This window comes from Choloepus didactylus, chromosome 23 (genome assembly GCF_015220235.1).
Source record: "Choloepus didactylus isolate mChoDid1 chromosome 23, mChoDid1.pri, whole genome shotgun sequence".
Taxonomy (NCBI): domain Eukaryota; kingdom Metazoa; phylum Chordata; class Mammalia; order Pilosa; family Megalonychidae; genus Choloepus; species Choloepus didactylus.
The window spans coordinates 20,454,987-20,481,319 of NC_051329.1; the positions used below are offsets into that span (position 1 = coordinate 20,454,987).

The window sequence follows — 26,333 nt, forward strand, 5'->3', positions numbered from 1 at the left end:
TAGGTATGTACAAGATCCCATCAAAATCAGTTACATGTGTGGTCTGTCCTAAGGCAAAATTCCCCCCTAGCTGTAGACCTGTGAAACCTAGAACAAGTTATCTGCTTCCAATATACAAAGGAGGGATAAACATTCCCATTGCCATAAAGAGAAACTGAAAGGAAAATGGGGTTCACAGGACCAAAACAGTTCCTAAAACCCGCAGGGCAAACTCCATTAAATTTCAAAGTCTGAGAGTCATTTGCAGGATGATGTTTTATCCTTGGGGCTTAAGAGAGCAGGAGTCTAACCCTTCTTAAGGGCCTTTGCGGCAGCCTTTTTTGTCTCCAAACGCTGGGGTGAGTGCTCCAACATATCCACATATTTTGGAGACCACTTTCTTGGCCCCACCCTCCTCAAACATCGGGGCAGCACCAGGATTTTCTTCCATCTCCAGGGCACATGCTCAACCCCTTCAGAACACTGGGGTGGCAGCCAGGCTCTCCCCAATCCCTGGGGAATGTGCTCCACCCTCTCTGAGGCCTGTGGTGACAGCACTCTTGCCGAACATCGAGGCGGAAGGTCCGTGCTCCGCCTCCGGGGCAAACTCACCCTCTCTACATGCATGGGTGCTCCACTCTCCTAGTCTGAGACCTCTTGACTTCAGACGTCAATCTCCATGGCTCTGTCTTTGAAGAAATTTTTCCTTCAATTTCTTCCTTCTCCAGTCCAGACCAGCAGTTTCTCTGTCTACATAGATCTTGCAAAACTCCTGCTGGCTTCACATGAAGCACACAGGGGTCAAAACTGTCAGACAACAGGAGTTTTCACAAACCCTTTCTGGATAACTCCATCTCCAATCCTGGCTTATACTGAAATGGTGGTAGGGTTCCATGTTTGGTTAAATCCTCACGTTGGGCTGTAGCTTCTGGGGTCTCACATTTTGGAAGACGAGAATATTCCAAACTATCAGTTTCTGGTTTCTTTGTACCCAAGAGTTCATTTCTCAGCTTATCTCTGTCCTGTCGCATTTTACTAAAAGCTGCAAGGAGAAGCCACGCTATATCTCCAAATTTTAGTTTCGAAATCTCATCAGCCAAGTATCCTAGCTCGTCGCTCTCAAATTCTTCCTTCCATCCAACACCAGGACTCAATTTGCCAAATTCTCTGCCACTTTAAAACAAGGATTGCCTTCCTTCCAGTTTGCAATGACAATTTCAATATTTCTGTTTAAGGACTCATCAGAAGTATCTTTAGAGTTCATATTTCTACCAACAGTCTCTTCAAAGCAGTTTAGGCCTTTTCTATCAAGCTCCTCACAACTTTTCCAGAATCTTCCCCTTATCCATTTAAAAAGCCGTTCCAACATGTTTGGTATTTGCAATCTCAGCAGCACTCCACTTCTCTGGTACCAAAATCTGTTCTGGTTTGCTAATGCTGCCAGAATGCAAAATACCAGAAATGGATTGGCTTTTATAAAGGGGGTTTATTTGGTTACACAGTTACAGTCTCAAGGCCATAAAGTGTCCAGGGTAACAAATCAATAATCAGGTACCTTCACTGGAGGATGGTCAGTGGCATCTGGAAAACCTCTGGTAGCTGGGAAGGCAAGTGGCTGGTGTCTGCTCCAAGTTCTAGTTTCAAAATGGCTTTCTCCCAGGACGTTCCTCTCTAGGCTGCAGCTCCTCTTCAAAATGTCACTCTCATCTGTCTGTGAATTCCTTTATACACTCCAGTGATCCAATTAACATCTACCCTGAATGGGCGGGGTAACACCTCCATGAAAATTATCCAATCAAGCGTTTCACTCACATTTTATTAAGTTGCATCTCCATGGAAACACTCAATCAAAGGATTCCAATCTAATCAACACGAATATGTCTGCTCCTACAAGACTGCATCAAAGATAACGGCATTTTGGGGGACATGATACATCCAAATGGGCACAGCAACTAAAGATCACAAGAGAAACAAAGAAACAGGGAAGGACGGCCCATCCAAAGGAACAAGATAAAAAGAAGAAACCATGGATGAAGAAGACCAGGCTTTGAACATAGCAGACAAAAGCCTTTAAAAAAAAATGATCCTTGATATGCTCAAGGAGATAAAGGAAAACACAGAGAGAACTGAAGGACGCTAGGAAAACAATGAATGAATACTATGAGAACCTCAATAAAGAGAGAGAAACTTTAAAAAGGAACCAAATGGAAACACTAGAATTGAAGATCACAATAATTGAAATGAAAAATTCCTTAGAGGATTACAACAGCAAATTGGAGCTGTTTTAATAGATATTTGTACATCGATGTTCATAGCAGCATTATTCACAACTGTCAAAAGATGGACGCAACCTAAGTGTCCATCAACCAGTGAATGGATAAACAAAATTTGGTATATACACAGAATGAATATTATTCAGATGTAAAAAAGAATTCATATTCAGTGAAATAAGCTAGACACAAAGGGACAAATACTATATGATATCACTAATGTGAAATAATTAGAATAAGCAAATTCATAGAGTCAGAAAGTAGAATACAGGTTACCTGGGATTGGAGGGGGGTGTTGGTAAGGAATGGGGAGTTACTGTTTAATTGATAAAGAGTTTCTTTTTGGGATGATGGAAAAGTGTTGGTAATGAATGGTGGTGATGGCAGTACAACATTTTGAATATAACACCACAGAATTATAAATTTGAATGTTGTTACAAGGGGAAGTTTTAGGTCGTATATATCCACATATGTGTTAATAGAATAAAAGCTGAAAAAAAAAAAAAACCCTGTACAACATAAGCAGTGACCCTAATGTAAACTATGGAGTATAATTAATAGTACAATTATAACAAATTTTCCATTGATTTTAACAAGGGTACCAACCTAATGCAGAGTGTTAACAACAGGGAAAAAGTTCAGTGTGAGGGAGGTTATTTGGGAACTCTGTGTTTTCTGAATGATTTTTCTGTTAACCTACAACTTTTCTAACTAAAAAAAAAGCACAATGAAAAAAACAGGTAAGGAACAAAATGGAAGTGCTACGATTGAGGTTAGCTTGAGCTATTTAACTGAGATGAATCAATTTCTAAGAAGAATAGCTCAAAAGTATCCGCTTTCAAAACCTATTTTCTGAGTCTAGGAAGTTAGAAGAAAATCTCTTTTTTTCCTAAGAACTATTAGCCAAATTTTAGAGATCAAGAAAGATGCCTCAGGACTCCAAACCTGTGAGAATCTGTAGCCGAATCTGGGTCAGAGTTGTCAGCGAGGTCTGGTAGAGAACACAGATGTCGCAAACCTTCTGTACTTCTGTCGAGTCGACACGTTTACCCCCGACAGGCCTGAGAATATTCCGAACTGATGCGGACTTCTGAAATGCACGCTTTAGGAGATCTGGCATAGAGAGAGGAAACGTGTGAGCACAAATCCAGCCATCTGCCAAATGCCAGCCTGTCGAGGGAAGAGTATCACAATAAAGCTCCTAATTTACAACTAGAGCCAGACAGTGGAGTTGCTGTTCTGATTCAAGTTGCCTCTTTGGCATCAACTAGAAAAACATTAACAACAGGTTTTTAGGTGAACTCTAAAGACCTCTTCACAATCAGAAAATTTCTCAGAACAAACAAGGCATATTCAGTTCTTAAATTAGATTCTTTTACTATTATTACTTAACCTAAGAACCCACAGAGTTATAAAAATCCAGGGGACTATTTCAGGGGAAGAGGGGCAAAGGTTGGGGGCGGGGACCTGGTTGATTCTCAATTTTCTGAGAATTAAGGGCATACAGTCTAAGTGCTGAAAAAGTTATCTAAAAGCACTATTTGGCTTTGAAACGTATTCTTTTGTTTTAAATCTTCCCATTAACATCCTGCTGAAGTTAAATTCACTGAGCTTACACTCACAGCTGTAAGACAGTCTGTGCCACTCTGAAACTGAAAACATGGCACAGCAAGGAATTCCACTGAATTATATGTTAGTGACATTTCCCTAATTTTTATCAGAGCAGGCAACAAGAAATCATTCCATGGAACCCATTCTTGATCCTGCAGGCAACACCATGATTGATGCTGCTGAAGCAGTGGCTTGTTCTGTGACTCAGTGCCCCCTTTATACAGAGATCCATGTGGGACATTTATTTTATGATTAAGAACTCAGAAAAGCTTTATTTCTGAGAAACTGGTCCTCTTTCTCCTTTCTATTAATAAGAAGGAAGAAAAGGGCACATAAATCCTTTTTAATTTTGGCTTCTAGAAAGTTCAGAGCCAAACCTGAAGTTCAGAGATAGATGCACGGGCCTTTATGGAACCTGTATCTATGGGTATTCCACATTTATGATGTTGGTTTCATTGCACAGTTGCCTGATCCTTGTTTTCTATTCCTATTAATTTTCCGTGATTGTTTTGCTAAATGTAAACTTGATTTAAGCAGTCTAAAATCTTTGTGGAAGAAGTTGAGTTCACATAAACACAGTGGAGCATCCACACAGAACATTCATGTACGTCAGTCTAGCAAAGCCTCAGACCCAGGCCTCCTCCAGCCACTCACTCTTCACTGGAAGCACGTTCTGTGGGGATGCTGGCTGCGCATGGGCCGTCTCCTGGTTCTCCAGCAGCTTCTTGCTCAGGATGTCACTGAAGAAGATCCGGATGAGCGGCACACCCCACAGAAACTGCAGCTGTTTGGTGATCAAGGGCATTGACTCATTAAGGCTAGGAGAGAGCAGGAAAAGATCAGGCAAGTCAGTTCCACTGTGACTGATGGTCAGGAATAGCCCACTCAGCTCCCTAGCAGGCCATCTACTTGGAGGTCAAGCTAGCTAGGTCCTGGCATGCAACATGACAAATAAAACAATAAAAATGAAAATATATAAAATTAAAAATAGGATCAATAAATTATCACTGGGGGTCTGTTATGTTCAAGAGAGTGGCCTCTTTATCTTCTCTGCACCAACTTCCTCTGCTGCTGAGAGCATTACTGCTTTCCCCAGGTCTCTTGCTGCACAGCGCAGTCATCTCCGAGATGTCCTCTGTATCTGTTCTTTGTTCTAATTTCATCCTTGTTGTCACCAAATTGACAGACGCTATCTCATGCCAGCTGCTTGTCTTCCTCCTCACAGCCAGCCCTCAAGTCTGGAACACAAATCTAAGCCTCCTAAGTATTTCCTTGCCCTCATGTTCTCCTCTCTCCCTCTGCTCTGCACTCCCAGCGTCAGATTCATCTTCCTGAAATTCCACTTTCATCACCTCCCTAGCTCAAGATCCTATAATGGCTCTCATGGTACCAACTTTTTTTTTTTTTTTTTTTTTCAGACTAAAATTTGAAAATGTTTATTGTTTCTGGACTCTTATTTCCTTTGTAAATTTTTGGTTCAAACTGAAAAAGCAAAATATGGTTCAGCATGTGTAGTAAGACCCATTAAATATATATATGTTCACACACATATATATCATTTGGTTATCTCTGAATAGTGGGATTCCCCATGCTTTGTACTTTCTTTCTTTCTTCCTTTCTATATGTGAATCTATTACAAAGAATATATATATTACATTTACTTCAAGAGCAATTAAAAGACCACAATTACCGTTTAAGTAATTTCCTGTTCACCTGTAGTAAAGATGTGCTGGTATCCCTTGGTATCAGAATTTTTTGTTGTTGAAACTTATATACCAAATAGATTTGGTTAAATTTTCAGTTGAATTCTCACTATCCAAACTTCCACTTTTTGTTTTCCTAAACTCAGTAATCAAATAGATTTGGAAGGTGAGGATTTTTATAATTGCTTTTTTATATTACTATCATTTCTGGCTCTTAATTTTTTCTCCTCCTTTTTCTTTCTCACATACTACTAATTTATATTATTTTTTGCAGTTGATATATTTGCTGAAAGGACAAATATATCTCTGTTAGCTCATTTAAATTCCTGTGGCAGCAAAGCAGATTGTAAATGACATATTCTTACAGAGAAATGTAACTTTAAGGAAACTCTACTAGGAGTAGGAGTGCTCCGAGGACAATGGCAATCTCCACACAAGGATCTGATACTCCTTCTGGGAACAAGACATTACAACCAGAGGGATGGACAGGAGACCTAAAGACCTAGTATCCACCTTCCAAGGAAGAGGAGAGGGAGGCATTGCTGAGTAGCTAAGAAAAAAGATCACGAGTCTTCCTTCTCCTGGAACTTGCAGTTGGTACAGGTGTAGAAGACAGTCTGCCCTTCGTCAGCTGAGCGCATTTGTCTGGTGTGGTATGCCATTCCTTCATGACCACATCGAGAGTAGCGTCTGTCAACCACGGGCCCCTGGAACTCTGGTCCTTCTTCCACCGACATAGGCACGGCTGTTCCCAGTTTGTGGAACACAAATGAGGTCTTCACAACCTTCCCTTCGAAGTCCCGCATGTTAATGGAGAAGCCACAGCGAGTACAAATGACCGTATCCTGAGTCCCGGGCAGAGGTAGAATCGAGCCGCAGTCTGGGCAGAAATCTAGGTCCGACTGGAAGCTGGAGCAGGTCTTGGCGAGGTCCATGACAGATAGATGGTCGAGGGTTGGGGAGAGGAAGAGAAACTTATTAACAAAAGAGAAGTTTTTAAAAAACCAACCTCACCACTCAGGGGTCCTTCCTATCCTGTCCCAGGACCTAGGCATAAATAACTCAAGCCCTCCTTCTACGCACGCCTCCTATTTCGGTGACGAGTGAGCCTAAGCATCCGACATTCACAGCCCGCACCGGGCGCCAACCAGCCTGACACCCTCCCCGGGAGAAGAGCTGGCCAACCCCGCAACCTAGAGCGCAGGTGTCTCGGTACCAACTTTTGTAGGTCTTCCATCATTATAGTGATAAAAGCCACCACCCACTGAGAGGCCAGGCTTTTCTCACTCAGTCCTTCAAGACAGCTCTGTAAGAGGGACCAGGAAAATATTCTCCTGTTTTCAGATGAGAAAACCGAGGTTCAAGGAAGTGCAACGACTTGTCCAAGGTTCCTTGGAGAAGAGATGGTGACACTGAGCCCGTGTCTTTCATTGTTGTGCTCTTCTGGCCCACCCTGCCTCCCAGAACATTTTTCCAGACTCCTCAACACACATGCTCCATTCTCTTCAGACTGGGTGGGCCTTCTGCTGGCAGTGAGTCTTTTTACAAGGATACCCAAGGAATGTCCACTCAGGTACAAGGAAAAGGGAACAAATTCAGGGATTCCATCCCCTGGCACAAAGTTTTCAGCCTACAGATATCTGGACAGGAAAACGGCTGGGCGTTTACAGCTGCCTTAGCTCTACAGACCCTCCACATCTCAGCCCAGAGTACATGTCCAAATTCATGAAGCTGCCTTAACTTACTCTCTAGCTTTTTAGCAGAGAAGCAGAAGGCAGAGAGACATGGACTTGCCTCCAAGACTCACCCATAGTCCACGGATTGGGAGAACCAGCCGAGGACAGGGTGCCAGTGGGTCAGGTTGGATTTCTTCTGTGACACATACTTCTGACAGTAGCATAGCATCTGGGTGAGCAAACTCACAAATCCATCCGTCTCCTCCTCTAGCACACTGGGGCTGAGAGAGCCGAGGTGTAGGAGGTTGCCTAAAAGGAGAGAAGGCAGTGTGTGAGAGGCCTGATCAACCAAGCAACATGCCTTGGCACCTCCAGCCCTGCTCTCTGCCTCAGGCTCAGGTTGCTGCGTCTTATGTGCAAGAAGACATTCCACGGGGAGAGGTATCTGTCAGCCAGGGGGCTGCAGTGCAGTACAGGGATAAGAGCCCAGACTTCAGAAACAGGTAGACTTGGCTTTGAATCCTGGCTCTGCCACAGATGAGCTGTGTGACCTTCACCTCACCTCGCAACTGTTTCTGCATTTAGCAGTCTGGAATTATGATCCCTGCCCTCTCAATGTGAGGGTTATATGAAGTACCATGTGGAATGTCAGCCACATACAGGTGTGGGATGCAGTTATTGTTACACTTTAATGTTACACTAACACTGTAAAGTCAAGAGTCAATGTAAAGACCTTTCAAAGAGCACCTGAAAGTCCTGGGAAATCACCATTATCAGTGTCTAGCAAAGTTAATTTTAAGATCCCTTGAGTGAGAACTTCCACAATAACCTCCCCCACCTCCCTTAAAATTTAGGCCCAGGGAAATTTTTCTATCCAAAACAAATTTCTTTTTTTGAGGCAATGAGAATGACATATCTCTGATGTTTTCAAATGCTTTTATCCCCAAACCTTTTCTTCATATAAAAGGCTATTTGTAAAACATGTAGAGCAGGCGCAGCTCTGACTAAGCTTCACCTGACTGGTCCCTCTCTTACTTCTTTTCTTTTTTTTTTTAAATACAGTTTTACTGAGATATATTCACATACCCTACAATCATCCACAGTGTACAATCAATTATCCATAGTACCATGATATAGTTGTGCATTCATCACCATAATTAATTTTTGAACATTTTCGTTCCTCAAAAAAAAAAAAATGTAAAAAAGAACATCTAAAACATCCCACCCACCCCCATCCGACCCTGTTTTTCATTTAATTTATGTCCCCATTTTTCTACTCATCTGTCTATACACTGGATAAAGGGAGTGTGAGCCACAAGGTTGTCACAATCACATGGTCACAACACGTAAGCTACATAGTTATACAATTGTCTTCAAGAATCAAGACCACTGGGTTGCAGTTCAACAGCTTCAGGTATTTCCCTCTGGTCATTCCAACACACTAAAAACTAAAAAGGGGTATCTATATAATGCATAAGAATACCCTCAAGAGTGACCTCTCGACTCCATTTGAAATCTCTCAGCCACTGAAACTTTGTTTCATCTCTCTTCCCCCTTTTGGTCAAGAAGATTTTCTCAATCCCACAATGCTGGGTCCAGGCTCATGCCCCAGAGTCATCTCCTGCATTGCCAGGGGGATTTACACCCCTAGCAGTCAGGTCCCATGTAGGGGGGAGGGCAACAAGTTTACCTGCCGAGTGGGCTTAGAAAGAGAGAGGCCAACAAAGAGGTTCTGAGAAACAAAAAGGTTCTCTGGGGGAGACTCTTAGGCACAATTGTAAGTTGGCTTAGCTTCTCCCTTGCAGTAACAAGCCTCATAAGGGAAAGCCCCCATATCGAGGGCTTGTCCTACTAAATTGGTAGTCCACAGTGTCTGTGAGAATATCAGTAATAACCCAGGTGGGGAAGTCCAACATTTCCACATTTTTCCCCAGTTCCTCAGGGAGGCCACACAAATATTTTTATTCTCTGCCCAAATCACTTTGAGATGTATTGGGATATCACCCCAATCTGTACAAACCCACCAGATTTCACTTCCAATTCAAAGCTCCATGTATTTATGGTGTTCAAACAAACTGCCCTTATAAGTTAAATTATTTAGTGTGTTACAGAAAATATAGATCCTGCATTAAACAAACATCTCTTTTCTTGGTCTCACAAAAAAGTTGAAGTTTTAAAACACCGTCAATATAGTTCTTTACTCTTTGGCCTGATTTGTCTTAGTCCTATCCAGATCTACTTCATTCATATCTCTAAATGAAGTCTGAATTCTTTTTCAGCTTTTTAAACAGTAGCCGTATGAGGAAATACTGACATTCAGAGCTGCCGAGCTCTAGCTCTGAGTTTCAAGTGTCACACAAACATCCAAAGTTCCAGAAACCAACCAGGTTATACATAAAGAGCTCAGCATCTCAGAATTTAAGGATAACGATTACAACTCAGGAATAGATGTGACCGCTGTAAGAGCTTACAATCTAGGGACCTTTACATTATGTCTTCCCTGATAACCTGTGCTCTAAGATTCAAAATTCTCCGAGTTTGCACATTATAGTTAGTTCATATTAGATAAGGTGTTAGGTTTGCCTTTTCATTTCTGGCCTACTCCACAAAAAATCACATCCTCAAAATCCATTCACCTAGTTGCATGACTTACAACTTCATTCCTTCTTACAGTTGCTCAATTATCTATTGTATCCACACACCACAGCTCACCATTCGGTCCATCGGTTCATCAGTCAATGAAATCTCATGCCACCTCCATCCATTGCAAATCTCGAATACTGCCACCATAAACACCAGTGTATGAATGTCCATTCGAGTCCCTGCTCTCAGATCTTCCATGTATATACCCCCATAATGAGGTTGCAGGACCTTATGGCACCCACATGCTTAGCATCTTGTGGAACCACCACACTGTCCTCCAGATAGGCTACTCCATTCTACTTCCCCACCAACAGGAAATAGGTACATTCCCTCTCTTCACATTTTCTACAGCACTTACATTCCTCTATTTTTCCCCCTGTAATTTCAAAGATATATATTCACATACCATATAATCATACATGGTATGCAATCAATTGTTCACAGTATCATCCCTTAGTTGTGCATTCATCCCCACAATTGCACCTGAACATATACTCCAAAAAATTTTTTTTTAAAAGAGAATAAAAAAGATAAAATAAAAAATTAAATAAAATAAAGTAAAACAATAAGGTCAGACAATAACACCACTATCAAGAATCCCATATCCCTCCCTTATAATGCCCTCTCATAGACATTTAGCTTTGGTATATTCCCCGTTACATTTAATGGGAGCATTTAACAATGCTACTGTTAACCATAGACTCCAGTTGTACTGATTATATTTTTACCCAATACCATCCCCTTTTCAATACTTTGCAAGGTTGACATTCATTTGTTCTCCAACATGTAAAAACATTTTTATATTTATCCATTTAGTCACCATCATTGACAACTCTAGGTTTCACTAAGTTACACAGTCCCAGTCTTTATCACCTATCTTTCCTTCTGGTGTCACACATGCCCCTAGTCCTCCTCTTTCAACTTTACTCACATACATGTTTGCTCAATGTAGTTACAATATTGTGCTACCATCACAGATATTGTGCTCTCCATTTCCGGATCTATACAACAATCAATCCTGTTGAACATTCTATACTCCTTCAGCATCAAATGCCTGATCTCTACCCTCTTTTTTTCTCCTGATAACCTGTGTTCTCAGCTTTAACTCTCAAAGTTTGCTCATTAATCTTAGTTCATATTAGTGAGACCATATAGCATTTGTCCTTTTGTTTCTAGTGAACTTCACTCAACATAACATCCTCAAGGTTCATCCATGTTGTTATATGTTCTGTGACTTTATTCTGTCTTACAGCTGCGTAATATTCCATTGTGTATATATACCAGTATGTTTATCCACTTGTCTGTTTATGGACATTTGGGCAGTTTCCATCTCCTGGGAATTGTGAATAATGCTACCATAAACATCTGTTTAAAAATGTCCGTTTGTGTCTTAGTTTTCAGTTCCTCTGAGTATATACCTAGTAATGGAATTGCTGGATCATATGGCATTTCTATACTTAGCTTCCTGAGGAACATCCATACTGCCTTCCAGAGTGGCTGCAGCATTCTAAACTCCCACCAACAGTGAATAAGTGTGCCTCTTTCTCCACATCCTCTCCAGCACTTGTGATTCTGTTTTGTTTGTTTTGTTTTTTATAATGGCCATTCTAGTATGTATGAGATGATATCTCATCATGGTTTTGATTTGCATTTCCCTAATAGCCAGTGAAGTTGAGCATCTTTTCATATGTTTTTGAGCCATGTGTATTTCCTCTTCAAAAAAGTGTCTGTCCATGTCTTTTGCCCATTTTTAAATTGGGTTGTTTGTCTTTCTGTTGTTGAGTTGTAGGATATCTTTATATATTCTGAATGTCAAACCTCTATCTGATATGTGGTTTCCAAATATTGTCTCCCATTGTGTAGGCTGTCTTTTTATTTTTCTGAAAAAGTCCTTTGATGTACTAAAGTGTTTAATTTTAAGGAGATCCCATTTATCTATTTCTTCTTTCATTGCTAATGCTTTGGGTGTAAGGTTTGGAAACCACCTCCTACTCACAAGATCTTTAAGATATTTCCCTACATTTTCTTCTATGTCTTATGGTCTTAGTGTTAATGTTTAGATCTTTGACCCACGTCGAGTCAATTTCTGTGGTTCTTCTGCTTTGATTTATTGACACGGTATATTACATTGATTTTTTTGTGTTGAATCAATCTAGCATACCTGGAATAAATCCCACTTGGTCATGGTCTGTAATTCTTTTAATGTGCTGCTATGTAATTCTTTTAACATGCTGCTGGATTCGATTTGTGAGTATTTTGTTGAGGATTTTTGCATCCATATTCATTAAAGACAGTGGCCTATAATTTTCTTTTTTTTGTAGTCTCTTTCTCTAATTCTTTCTTGGATTCTTGGTAGAACTCACATGTGAAGCCATCTGGTCCTAGGCTTTTTCTTTTCGGGGAGCTTTTTGATGACTGACTTGTGATTGGTCTGCTGAGGTCATCTATTTCTTCTTGAGTCAATGTTGGTTGTTCATGCTTCTCTAGGAAGTTGCCAATTTCATCTAAGTTTTCTAGTTTATTAGCATATGGCTAGTTGTAGTATCCTCTCATTATCTCCTTTATTTCTGCAGGGTCAGCAGTTATGTCCCCTTTCCCATTTCTGATTGTGTTTATTTTCATCTGTTCTCTCTCCCCCTACCCCACCTCCTTTTGTTAGCGTAGCTAAGGGTCCATCGATTTTATTGATTTTCTCAAAGAACAAACTTCTGGTTTTGTTGATTCTCTCTAATGTTTTCCAGTTCTCAATTTCATTTATTTCTGCTCTAACCTGTTATTTCTTTCCTTCTGTTTGCTTTGGGGTTAGTTTGCTGTTCTCTCTTGATTTTTTTCAATCTTTTTGCCCATTCTTTTTTTTATTCTTTCACTTTCCGTTCTGTCTTCTCCAAGATCACTGATTCGCTGTTCAACTTCCTCTAGTCTTGTACTGTGAGTATCCAGAATCTTTTTAATTTGGTCAACAGTTTCTTTTATTTCCGTAAGATTGTCTATTTTTTTAATTTACTCTTGCAATTTCTTCTTTATGCTCTTCTAGGGTCTTCTTCATGTGCTTTATATCCTGTGCCATGCTCTCGTTGTTTGTCTTCAGTTCTTTGATTAATTGCTCCAAGTACTGTGTCTCCTCTGATCTTTTGATTTGGTTGTTTGGGTTATTCATACTGTTTGGTTTCTTCATATGCTTTAAAATTTTCTGTTGTTTTTGGCCTCTCGGCATTTGCTTATCTTGATAGGGTCCTTTTAGGATATGTAGGCTTATTCAAACACTTACCTCTAACTTATCAGATCTACAGCTTGGTGGCGTACCTTTTCTCTAACTAACCAGCATGTGGTGTCCGTGAGCCACCTAGTCCCCTCAAGCCAGTTCCCCCCAACTTTGTCTTTGTGGTGAGTGGGGGTCTGAATCTTGTGGGGATCCAATTGGTTTACCAAGTTATTAAGAGGGCGGCTTTAATAATCAAACTTCCCAGGTGTTCTCGTTGCAAAGTCTAAACCTTTAGTTCAGATTGTCTCTGCCACTGACCCACAAGTCCTTCGTATTGGTGTGGTCCCTGGGACTTCCAAGTGGGTCCCTCTTCCAAGCCGTGCCCTCCTAGGGCCTCTGAGGGAAGACTATGCTACGACACAAGTGAGTGCCATCCCCCAAGGGAAGTTTTGGGCCGCAGGGCTGTGTAGGGGCATTCCAAGCCTGCTAAAAGGATGGCTGTATGGGGCATGTTAATTTCCCCCTTTTGCACACCTCTGCCTTCCTAGCTCCGGGACAATTAGTTGCGGGTGTGCAAAAGGCTACTGTCCATACCAGATATTGTGGCATGTGCGCGTGTTGCTGGAAACACTTCCTGTCATGCTGGGTTGTTTGGTGCAGCTCTGGGCTGCGGCGCTGGGAAGATGGCTGTATGGGGCATGGTTATTTTCCCCTTTTCACCAACCTCTGCCTTTCCAGCTCCGAGACAATCAGCAGCGGGTGCGCAAAAGGCTATTGTCCACTCCAGCTATTGAGGCGAGCCCACAGTTTGTGGGGACGCAGTACCCACTGTGCTTCACTGTGAATTCTTACTGCTGAATCCGCAGCCGCTTTTGGGTTTTTAAAAGTAGTACAACTCCAAACACCAAACCCCGGTTTCCCAGACTGCAGCGTGGCTGCCGGTTATCCAGCAGGCTCACTCACATGTTTCAGAATGCAGACTCCCGGTTTCACCAAGTGCACAGTCCCTGTGGATTTAGCAGACCTTGTCCAGCTGGTGATTCACTGGAACTGGTGTTCTGGGTCACTTACTTTCTTTTATCTAGTACTTTTCATGGAGATGTTTTTTTGCCCTGTCTTTTCTAACCGCCCTGCTGTTCTTACTCTAATTCCTCCAGGTGAACAGTTAATTCCTCAATTTTTACTCTTTCTTCTCTTTTAATATAGGTGTTTAGGGCAATAAATATCCCTCTCAGCACTGCCATTGCTGCATCTCATAAGTTTTGCTATGCTGCATTTTCATTTTCACTTGACTCAAGGAATTTACTAATTTCTCTTGAAAATTTCTTCCTTTACCCATTGGTTGTTTAAGAGTGTGCTGTTTAGCCTCCATATATTTGTGAATGTTCCGACCTTCTGCCTGTTATTGATTTCCAACCTCATTCCATTATGATCAAGAAGGAGTTCCGTATAATATCAACATTTCTATATTTGATGAGACTTGCTTTGTGACCCAACATTTCGTCTATCTCAAAGAATGATCCATAAGCACTTGAGAAAAATATGTATCCTGCTGTTGTGGGGTGTAGTGTTCTATGAATGTCTGTCAAGTCAAGTTCATTCACCATACAATTCAACATCTCTGTTTCCTTATTGATCCTCTGTCTTAGATGTTCTAGCCATTGATCAGAGAAGTGTATTAAAATCTCCAAATATTGTAGAGGTATCTACTTTTCCCTTCAGTATTGTCAGTGTTTGCCTCAGTGTTGTTAATGTATTTTAATCCATTCTGCCATTCTTTGTCTTTTTATGGGGAGTTTAATCCATTAACATTTAATGTTATTACTCTAAGGCAGTCCTTTCTTTTACCATTTTGTCTTTTGGATTTTATATGTAATATCTTTTTCTCTCTTTCCCTTTATCATTCCTGATAGTCTTCATTTCTATACTCTTCTCCAAACTTCTCTCTCCTCTCTTTTCTACAAGAAATACTAAAGAAAGAAGTGAGACAAATTCTCTCGTCTGTTTGTCTGAAAATATATTAATCTCTCCCCCATTTTTTGAAAGACAGTTTTGCTGGGTATTGGTTAGCAGTTTTTCTCTTTCAGTATCTTAAATGTATCATAGCACTGCCTTTTCACTTCCATAGTTTCTGCAGAGAAATCTGTACATAGTTTTATTGCACTTCCCTTGTATGTGATGGATCACTTTTCTCTTGCTGCTTTCATAATTCTTTGTCTTTGACATTGGACGGTCTGGTCATTAATGTCTTGGAGTAGATCTATCGGGATCTCTTCTGTTTGGAGTACACTGCCCTTCTCGAATCTGTAATTTTATGTCTTTCATAAGAGTTGGGAAACTTTCACAGATTATTTCTTCTATTATTCTTTCTGCCCTCTGCCCTTCTCTTCTCCTTCTGGGACACCCATAACACATATATTCGTGCACTTCATGGTGTCATTCAGTTCCCTAACACACTGCTCATATTTTTCCTTTATTTCTCTATTTGTCCCTTTGTGTGTAGGATTTCAGATGTCCTGTCCTCTAGTTCACTATTCCTTTCTTGTGCCTCTTCAAATCTGGTGTCCTAAGTCTCCACTGTGTTTTTCTTCTCTTCTATGAAAGACAGCATATAGATGGGTCTTGTTTTTTAATCTATTCAGACATTTGTTTTTTCAAACTTTCGCATTCCTCCTTATGTTCGTCCAATGTCTTCTTTATATCCTTCATCTCTTTGCCATATGCTCCCTCAGCTCACTGATTTGATTTCTGAATTGATTTAGGAGATTTGTTTAAATATCTTTAATTAGTTGTTTCAATTCCTGTATCTCAGTTGAAGTATTAGCTTGTTCCTTTGCCTAGTCCATATTTTCGTGTTTCCTAATACGGCTCGTTATTTTTAGCTGCCTAGGCACTGATTTTGTTTAGTTTATTCTGGAGCTTTTTTTCACTCTTTTACCAAGGGTTTCCTTGTGGGTTGGCTTTGTTCTCTATCCTTTGGTGTTCAGTTCAACTTATTCTAGACCTCTAACATAGTTTCTGTTTAGTTGATCACAATTTTTCAGCTCTTGTTTTTCTGGTTCTTGCCTTGCCTCCATGTCTTTTGTGAAGGTCTCCCCAGATATGACTGACCCCAATCAGATTTTCCCAGTCCAGACAGGCCCAGATCTCAGGAGGAGGGTATGGAGTTTCCCTGAAAATGAGTCCCCACAGGTTATCAGACCCTCCTGTGAAGCATCTAGACTGTGCTTTTCCCATCCTGTCCAGCAGGTGGCACTTATCAGCACACAGCTCTCCACCAGTACAAAGAGGTGCCACAGGTGCCTTTAATTCTCTACAGATCCTGTCCCTGCCAGGGGTGTGGCTGACTCAGGCTGTTTTTTGTTTTCCAGACCCTGGGTTCTAGGTTCTCAGAGCTAGGCCCTGACTCCCCTTATCTTGGAGAAATTATGTCCTTTAGGGAACTCTCTCCCCCACTAGACTCATTGCTTTGTCTGTCAGATCTTTCTTAGCTCTGCCCTTGCCTGGGTCCAGTGACAAAATGCAAATATCTGAGACTCTCTGTAATGAGCTACTTAGAAGAGTTATTCAAAAGAAAAAAGAGATAACTCTTTTCAAAGCCTTTCCCCAGCCCCCAAGTTTTGTAGCATGGATTATTTAAAGATAAGAGATAATAGCCTTTAGGTGGCTTCATGTTGTCATTCAGTTCCCTACGACCCTGCTCATATTTTTCCATTATTTCCCTATGTGTTCCTTTGTGTGTAGGATTAGGCTATTATCTCTTTCACCTGAATAGTTACTCTCAGACAACTTTAATTCTTAATTCAGCCCTTGCCCAGGGTAGTGCTGTAGCAGGAGCTCTGATGGGCTATTGAAAAGTAAAAAGATAAAGAGTTGGAGCATAAAGAAAAAAACAAAACCCTTTTCAGAGCTGTACCCCATTGCCCCGGGTTTGGAAGCTAGATGACTAGTTGGTACCCATCTTTATGTGCCTCTTTTTCTTGGAGCCCAGTCCTTTTCCAGTATTCCGGACACCTCCACCTCCAAAAGTCTCTGTGTTTTGTTGTTGTCATCCCTGCCTTCTCTCTGCCTCCTGGATCCTTTTGTGCATGATCCTGGTTTATCTGTGCATGGAGCTTTTATTCAGCAGTCTGACTTTGTTAATTAATTCTGCAGTTGGGGCCCCCTCCTTTCTCCTAGCACAGATTGTTCCTTTTCCCCACAGGGCACCAGCTCCAAGACTGTCTAATGTGTCTGGTGGGGAGGGGCACCAACTCCCTGGCTGGGGAATCTTAGTTTTTGCTGTGATCTCAGCCATTCCACCCATTCCATATTGGTGTGCAATGCATGACCAGTCACAGAAGTCCCTGAAATGGCTGTTCCATACAGTTCCTGGCCCTAGAGGAGTAACTAGATTCCACACTTCACCACTCCGCCATCTTGCCCACCTCAGGTTTGCCTTTTAAACCTCCCTTCTTTCTTGACATGAGAACTTCCAGGCAAGTCAGTGTATTTTCATTTTTTTTTTTCCCTTGGCAGCCAGGAAGCTAACAGCTGAAATTTAATATTCACTTACATTCACTTAGCTAGCTTGCTAGGTTGGCCTATTTTCCACAAGATTTATATTTTACATGTCTATTTAACTATCAAACTGAATACTTGTTTTTTATAGTAAGCTCTTCCAACTGTTACTAAAAACTACTCATGATCTCTAATATGGGTTAAGAGCAAAACACTTGGGCTTTTTCTGTTGCCCAGAACACATTCAAATTTCACTCAAAGAAACTCACCCATTAGACAAAGTGTATGGCACCCTTCTAAACTTTCACAGACATCGCGACATCGATCTTCGTCTCTTAAAAATATGATGAATTTACGAAGCATGTCATGAGATTCCAAAACAGTGAGGCGCTGCAAATAATTGCAGACAGTTAAAAGACTTTCCCACTAAAGCATGAAATTAATCTCCTGAAGATCATTCACTAATTCTGTTTAACATGCTACTGATACAAAGAAGAGAAAAGAGAAAGATGACAACCTCTTTCTTTGGGTTACTAACACAAGTGCGTCTACAGTGGTTTGGAAGTAAAATAAGGGGAGGGGTGGAAAGTAGCTGAGAAGACATTTTATTTTGTAATGTCTGAGAAGAAAAGCAGAACTAGAATAAGCAGAGCTCATTTTAAAAATCGGTTTTTGAGGAAATTCACCAAGTCCACTTACCTCGGGAGTCAGTGTGCTGAGATGAGTCACAAGGGCAGGCACGGACACAATGTGGGTGAGGAATGGCCGGATCAGATTGTCTGAAAATTGTGCAGCGATCACAGGGCTAGACACAGACAGATCAGCCCAGTCAGCGTGTGTGCCAGAATAAGAGAACAACCCCACTGATGCTCTTCAAACCCCGTGCAAGTATGCTTCACAGGACCTCTAGGCAGAGTAAAGGCTGAAAGTGGGGATGTACAATACGGTGATGGGGATGCCAATACCATGTTATACTGTGCAGTTATTAAAAATCAGGATTTTGAAGCAGTTTTCCCAGCATGAGAAAGCACACAGGCTATAACAGGTTATTAAACAGCAGGATAAAAACAAAACAAAACAAAATAAAACAACTATACATAGGGGAGAAGAAGGATAGAGTAATGAGTGGGCAGGAACAAAAGAGCTTTCTGGAGTGCTGGAACTGTTCTATTTCTCAGTCTGGTGGTGTTTCCACAGTTTTCACTGTATATCTCACCAAATTCACACTTATACTTCAATTAAGCAGTTTATTTTAAAAATATTCCAGAATTTCTACCATAAACATGTATTAGTGCCATAACCAGGAAAAGAAAGAAACATTATGAAAATAAGATAACGACCCAAAGCTTATACCATATACAAAAATGAACTCAAAATAGATCACAGGAAGGCAGGGCAAGATGGAGGCATAGGGAGGTGTGGAATTTAGTTAGTCCACTAGAACAACTAGCAAATAGCCAGGAACAACTAGTAAATAATCTGGGACAAATGTTAGGGGGACTTCTGTGACTGGACAACATCATACACCAGTCTGGAATGGGTGGAAGGGCTGAGATCGCAGCACAGAACTGTTAATAAAGCTCCCCAAACTGCAGAGATGGCGGCCCTCCCCCAATGGCATGGCAGGCTGATTTGGAACATGTGGGAAAAAGCAGCAGCCCCTGCTGGGAGCACGGAAATATAGCTCAACCAAGCTCCAATTGCAGTTTTAATTAACAAACTTGGATTACTGAACACAAGCTATGAGCACAGATAAATGCAGGGCAAGCAGCAAAGTAACCCAGAAGTTTCTCCTGGCAGAGAGAAGGCAGAGCTGATAGAAAAAAATACATAAATAAATAAAAACAGAGGCTTTTGGAGTCTGGTGAGCTCAGGATACTGGAAAAGGGCTGTGTCCCAAGAAAAGGGGCACAGAGAACTGGGTACCAATTCCAGTTCTTGCCTGGTGAACTGGAGGGCTGGGGACTGACTCTGAAAAGGGGACTTCTTTCTTTTTACTTTCTTTTTCTCTCATTCAAAGTAGCTCAAAAGAGAAAGCCTCAGGCACTTTCAATTGTCAGCACTGACTCAGGCAAGGGTGGAGTTAAGATAGTCAGAGAGTCAAAGGAAAAACTCAAGTGCAGGAGATAATTTCCTAAAGGGATTATCTTCCCTAAGAAAAGGGGGGGTGGTGGTGGTGGGGCCCGCTCAAATGGCTGCCCTCCCTCAGAGAACTCAGATCACAGGGCATGGGGGAAAAGAAAAACAGAAAAAACTTAAGCTTGGCTTCTGAAACCACCCGCTCTTGGTGAGACAGGGTCCACTGAGAATAAAAGGCACCGCACTTCTTTACGCAGGTGGGGAGCTGTGGGCTGACAAGCACCACCTGCTGGGCAGGGTAGGAAAAACAGAATCTAGAGGCCTCACAGTGAACTCTGACAATCTGCTGGGTCTCATCCTCAGGGAAACCTGATCTAGATTACATCCTTCTGAGATCAGGGTCTGTTTGGTCTGGGAAAATCTGATTGGGGTAATCAAGGAAACCAGATGCTCAGGCAACAAAAATTATGACTCACACTAGGAAAAACAAAGATATGGCCCAGGCAAGGGAACAAACTTATACTTCAAATGAGATACAGGAGTTTAAACACCTAATTAAAGATCTTCAAACAAATATGCTAAATCAACTGAAAAATCAAATCAATGAGTTGAGAGAAGACATGGAAAAACAGATGAAGGATATAAAGAAGACATTGGGCAAACATAAGGAAGAACTCAAAAGTTTGAAAAAAACAATCGGCAGAATTTACAAGAAGGAAAGGCACAACAGAAGAGATGAAAAACACAATGAAGACATATGACAGCAGATTCGAAGAGGCAAAAGAAAGGATTCCTGAGCTAGAGGACAGAACATCTGAAATCCTACACACAAAAGAACAGATAGGGAAAAGAATGGAAGAATATGAGCAGGGTCTCAGGGAACTGAATGACAACATGAAGTGCATGAATATATGTGTCATGGGTGTCCCAGAAGGAGAAGAGAAGGGAAAAGGGGCAGAAAGAATAATGGAGGAAATAATCACTGAAAATTTCCCATCTCATACGAAAGACATAAAATTACAGATCCAAGAAGTGCAGCATACCCCAAACAGAATAGATCCGAGTAGACTGACTCCAAGACACTTAATAATCAGATTATCAAACATCAAAAACAAAGAGAGAATTCTGAAAGCAGCAAGAGAAAAGTGATCCATCACATACAAAGGAAGCTCAAAAAGACCATGTGCAGATTTCTCCACAGACATGATGGAGGAGAGAAGGCAGTGTTGTGAAATACTTAAGATACTGAAAGAGAAAAACTGTGAATCAAGAATTCTATATCCAGCAAAGCCATCTTTCAAAAATGAGAGAGAGTTTAAAATATTTTCAGACAAACAGACACTGACAGAGTTTGTGAATAAGATAACCTGCTCTATAAGAAATACTAAAGGGAGCACTACAGGCAGATAGGAAAAGACAGGAGAGGTTTGGAGAAGAGTGTAGAAATGAAGTCTATCAGTAAGGGTAAAAAGAGAGAGAGAAAAAAAATAAGATATGACATATAAAATCCAAAAGACAAAATTGTAGACAGTAAACATCATGTTAAGTGAAATTAGCCAGAAACAAAAGGATGGATACTGTATGGTCTCCCTAATATGCACTAATATTGATGAGTGAAATTTGAGGGTTGAGATCACTAGTTTTTGGGAGATAGAAAGAGGTTAGAGATTGGGCATTTGATGCTGAATGAGTACAGAAGATTCAACAGGATTGACTGTATAGATCCAGAAATAGAATGGATAGCATAATAGTGTGTGATGGTAGCACAATATTCCAAGTACTCTGAACAAAGATGAGTGTGAGTACAACTTAAAGAGGAAGGCTAGGGGCATGTATGACACCAGAAGGAAAGATAGGAGATAAAGTCTGGGATTGCATAACTTAGCAAAACGTAGAGTGGTCAGTGATGGTGATTAAATGAACAAACATAAGAATGTTTTTAAATGAAGGAGAAGACATGAATGTCAACATTGCAAGGTGTTGAAAACTGGGTGGTATAGGGAAAAAATACAATCAATACAAACTAGAGTCTATAGTTAATGGTAACATTGTAAAATGATTCCATTAATTATACAAAGGCAATATACCAAAGCTAAAAGTCTATAAGAGGAGGATATAAGCGAGTATTATGAGATTCTTGGTGGTGATGCTGTTGCCTGACCTTTTCATTGTATTGTATTTTATTTAAATTTTTCTTCTATCTTTTATATTTTTATTCTTCATTTTGTTTTCTCCTTCTCACCTTTCTTTGCAGAAGAAATGGAAAATGACCTTCTACAGATTGTGGTCATGAATGTATAATCATGTGATTATAGTGAGAATCACTGATTATTTACTTAGGATGGATTGAATGGTGTGTAAATAAAACCATTAAAAAAATAAACAGAGATACAAGTGCTGGAGAAATGATGGAGAGAGGGATGTACCTATTCCCTGTTGGTAGGGAAGTAGAATGGTGCAGCCCAGCTGGAGAGCAATGTGATGGTTCTACAGGAAGCTAACTATGGGGTTGCCATATGGTTCTGCAATCCCTTTATTGAGTATATACTTGGAAAAACTGACAGCAGGGACATGAATGGACATTGCACACTGGTGTTTATGGCAGCCTTTTTCACGATTCAGAATGGATGGAGGTGTCCTAAGGGTACATCAATTGATAAACGGAATGGTGAACTGTGGTCTATACATACAATGGAATATCGAGTGGCGGCAAGAAGAAATGAAGTTGTGAGTTATGCACCTAGGTGAATGGACCTCAAGGACAGTATGTTGAGTAAAATAAGCCAGAATTAAAAAAGACAAACATTATAATGCCTCAACTAATACGGACTAACTGTATTGTGCAAACTCTGAGAATTGAATCTGAGAGCACAGGCTATCAAGGGAAGGCTTATGGTAAAGTTTCCTAGATTGTAAGTTCTTACAGCAGGCCCATCTATTCATGAGTTGTAACGGTTATCTCTAAATTCTGAGATGCTGAGCTGTTTGTATATAACCTTGTTGGACTCTGGAACTTTGGGTATCTGTGTGATACCTGAGACTCAGAGCCAGAGTTCAGCAGCTATTAGTGTCAGTATTACCCCATACAGCAAATATTAAAGAAGCTGAAAAAGAGATCACACTTCAACTAAAGATATGAACGAAATGGACTTGATTTGAACTAAGGTAAACCAGACTAAAGGGAAAAGGATGATATTGATTGGTGTTCTAAAACCTCAACTTCTGTGTGAAAACAAAGGAAGAGATGTTTATTTGGTGTGAAATCTATATTTTCTGTAGCATGCTACATAATTTAAGTTGTATGGTCAGTCTATTCAAACACCATAATTATGTGGAACCCTGAATAGGGGATGAGATCTGGTTGGTTTGTACAAGTTAGTGTGAAACCCCAGTACATCCCAGGAGTAATCTAGGCAGAGAATACAAAGTATTTGCAAAGCCCCCTTGAGGGACTGCGGAAAAATGTGGAAATATTAAACTTCCTCATCTGGGGAATTCCTGATATTCTTGCAAGCATTGGGGACTACCACTGTAGTAGGCCAAGTCCTCGATCCTGGGGCTTATCCCTATGAAGCTTGTTACTACAAAGGAGAGACTACTTACAATTGTGCCTAAGAGTCACCCCCAGAGAACTTCTTTTGTTGCTCAGATGTGGCCTCTCTCTCTAAGCCAACTCGGCAGGTAGAGTCGCTGTCCTCCTATGTGAGTCATGACTCCCAAGGATGTAAATCTCCCTGGCAACATGGGACATGACCCTGGGGATGAGCATGGACCGAGCATTGTAGGATTGAGAAAACCTTGACCAAAAAGGGGAAGAGAAATGAAATAAAATAAAGTTTCAGTGGCTGAGAGATTTCAAATGGAGTCAAGAGGTCATTCTGGAGGGTATTCTTATGTTTTATATAGATATCTCTTTGTTATTTTTAGGGTATTAGAATAGCTAGAAGGAAATCCCTGAAACTGTTGAACTGCAGTCCAGTATCCTTGATTCTTGAAGACTACTGTATAACTGTATAGCTTCTACGGTATGACTGTGTGATTGTGAAAACCTTGTGGCCCACACTCCCTTTATCCAGTATATGGGCAGATGAGTAGAAAAAGGGGAACAAAAAAAAAATGAATAATGGGGGGGGCGAAGGAGTATGAGACACTTGGGTATTCCTTTTCACTTTTGTTTTTATTCTTATTTTTATTTTTTGGAGTAATGAAAATGTTCCAAAAATTGATTGCGGTATTGAATGCACAACTACATGATGATACTGTGAACTGATTGTACATTTTGGATGATTGTATGGTATATGAATATATCTCAATAAAATTGTATTAAAAAATGGATCCCAGACCTACATGTAAGAGCTAAAACTAAAAAAGTCTTAGAAGAAAAAATGGGAGTAAATCTTCAGGACTTTGAGATAGGCAAAGTCTTCTTAGATATAATACGAAAAGCACAAGCAACAGAAGAAAACATAGATGAATGGATTCCATCAAAATTAAAAATTTTTGTATTTCAAAGGACACTCCCAAGAAAGTAAAGAGACAACCTATAGAGTGGGAGGAAATATTTGCAAATCACCTATCTGATAAGGGACTTACATCTAGAGTATATACATAAACCGTACAGTTCAGCAATTAAAAAAACAAATATCCTAATTTAAAAATGGGCAAAAGATTTGAACAATCATTTCTCCAAAAAAAGATACACAAATGGCCAATGAATTCATGAAAAGATGTTTAACATCATTAGTCTTCAGGGAAATGCAAATCAAAACCGCAATGAGTTACCACTTCACACCCATGAGGATGGCTGTGCCAAAAAGACAGGCAATAAGTGCTGGAGAGGAGATGGAGAGACTGGAACCCTTATATACTGCTGGTGGGAATGTAAAATGGTGCAGCCATTTTGGAAAACAGTTTGTTGATTCTGCAGAAAATCCAGTTACAATATGACTCAGCAATTCCACTCCTAGGTATATACCCAAGAGAAAAAGTGTTCATGCAAAAATTTGTAGGGTATGTTCACACCAGCATTATTCAGAATAGCTAAAAAAAGTGGATACCCAAATGTCCACCAACTGATGAATGGATAAACAAAATGTGATATATACACACAATGGAATATTATTTTGCAATAAAAAGCAATGAAGTACTGATATATGCTACAACATGGAAGAAACATGAAAACATGTTAAGTGAAAGAAGCCAAACATAAAAGGTCACATGTTGTTGATTCCATTTATATAAAACACAAAGAACAGGCAAAGCTATTACCTAGCACAGGAGATGGCAATTTTGGGAGTAAACAGGGAGTGACTGCTAATTGGAATAGGGTTTCTTCCTATGGTGATGAAAATGGTCGAAAATTGATTTTGGTGATGATTTCACAACTCTGTTTATATACTAAAAATCAGTGAATGTATACTTTAATGGATTGAACTTTATGGTATGTTAATTACACCTTGATCAAGTTTAATACTAAATATAAATATGTAAAATATTTATATATTTTATGGAAATATAAAAAATATTAAACAGTTTTTTAAACACACCCAAGAGCATAGAGAAGGGGAAAAAAAAAAGACAAGAATAACAACTTCTGGGACAAAACTATTTTTTCTACCTTATGTGCTCTAAAACCGATGAGCAGATGTTACTGGTATTTAGACTGCCAGAATTCCTGTTTTAAATTTTTACTTTCAAGCATACCCTTTTGGGGACAAGAAAATTTTTCAGGCTGAAAGGCTCAGAACATCAGTGTCCACATTAATTATGTGTCTACATGAGGCTGCGCAATCAAGCTAATCTCAGTGATTTTGGTTGGTCAAACTAAGAGATTCAAATTATTTCCTTCATATTAAAAAAGGATTTAAAACAGGACCAAACAATTCGTTAGAGAATCATGTGACTGAGGCCATATGGCCCACAAAGTCAAAAATACTTACTTTATCTGACCCTTTACAGAAAAGTTTGCCAACCCATGCTCTAGACGATCCATGGAAAATAATCCCATGGGATATATTTTTTTATTCAGTTTTATTGAGATACATTCACATACCATATAATCATCCACAGTGTACAAGCAATTGTTCACAGTACCACCATATAGTTGTGCATTCATCACCACAATCAAATTCTGAACATTTTCATTACTCCAAAAAATAAAAAGTAAAAAAGAACACCCAAAACATCCAATCCCCTCAACCCCCTCTCCATTATTCATTTAATTATTGTCCCCATTTTTCTACTCATCTGTCCATACACTGGATAGACGGAGTGTGAGCCACAAGATTTTCACAATCACAGTCATACCTTGTAAGCTACATAATTACACAATAGTCAAGAATCAAGGCTACTGGGTTACAGTTTTTCAACAGTTTCAGGTATTTCCTTCTAGCTATTCCAATACACTAAAAACTAAAAAGGGATATCTATACAACACATAAGAATAACCTCCAGAATGACCTCTCGACTCCATTTGAAATTTCTCAGCCACGGAAACTTTATTTTGTTTCATTTCTCTTCCCCTTTTTAGTCAAGGTTTTCTTAATCCTACAATGCTGGGTCCAGGCTCATCCCAGAGTCATGTCCCATGTTGCCAGGGAGATTTACACTCTTGGGAGTCATGTCTCACATAGGAGGGCAGTGAGTCTACCTGCCAAGTTGGCTTAGAGAG

The 26,333-nt window shown here is 40.2% G+C and overlaps 2 protein-coding genes across 5 annotated transcripts in view; both read right to left on the reverse strand.

Annotated features, from left to right (window-relative positions):
• UBE3B (ubiquitin protein ligase E3B) overlaps positions 1-26,333 on the reverse strand; it is a 101,999-nt gene that overhangs the window by 58,500 nt on the left and 17,166 nt on the right. For all 4 annotated transcript variants that reach the window (XR_005214051.1, XM_037817322.1, XM_037817321.1 and 1 more), the window contains 5 exons: positions 18,284-18,389; positions 17,854-17,974; positions 7,371-7,548; positions 4,515-4,678; positions 3,195-3,362 (listed from right to left, as the gene is read on the reverse strand). Coding sequence is in view for 3 of the 4 variants with exons in the window: in XM_037817322.1 (XP_037673250.1) it covers positions 3,195-3,362; positions 4,515-4,678; positions 7,371-7,548; positions 17,854-17,974; positions 18,284-18,389 (737 nt within the window). In the remaining variant the exon portion in view is untranslated. The remainder of the gene's footprint in view (positions 1-3,194; positions 3,363-4,514; positions 4,679-7,370; positions 7,549-17,853; positions 17,975-18,283; positions 18,390-26,333) is intronic.
• LOC119519596 (DNA-directed RNA polymerase I subunit RPA12-like) lies at positions 5,281-7,332 on the reverse strand. The gene has a single exon (XM_037817330.1). The coding sequence runs from the start codon at positions 6,496-6,498 to the stop codon at positions 6,127-6,129; it is 372 nt and encodes a 123-aa protein (XP_037673258.1). The 5' UTR covers positions 6,499-7,332; the 3' UTR covers positions 5,281-6,126.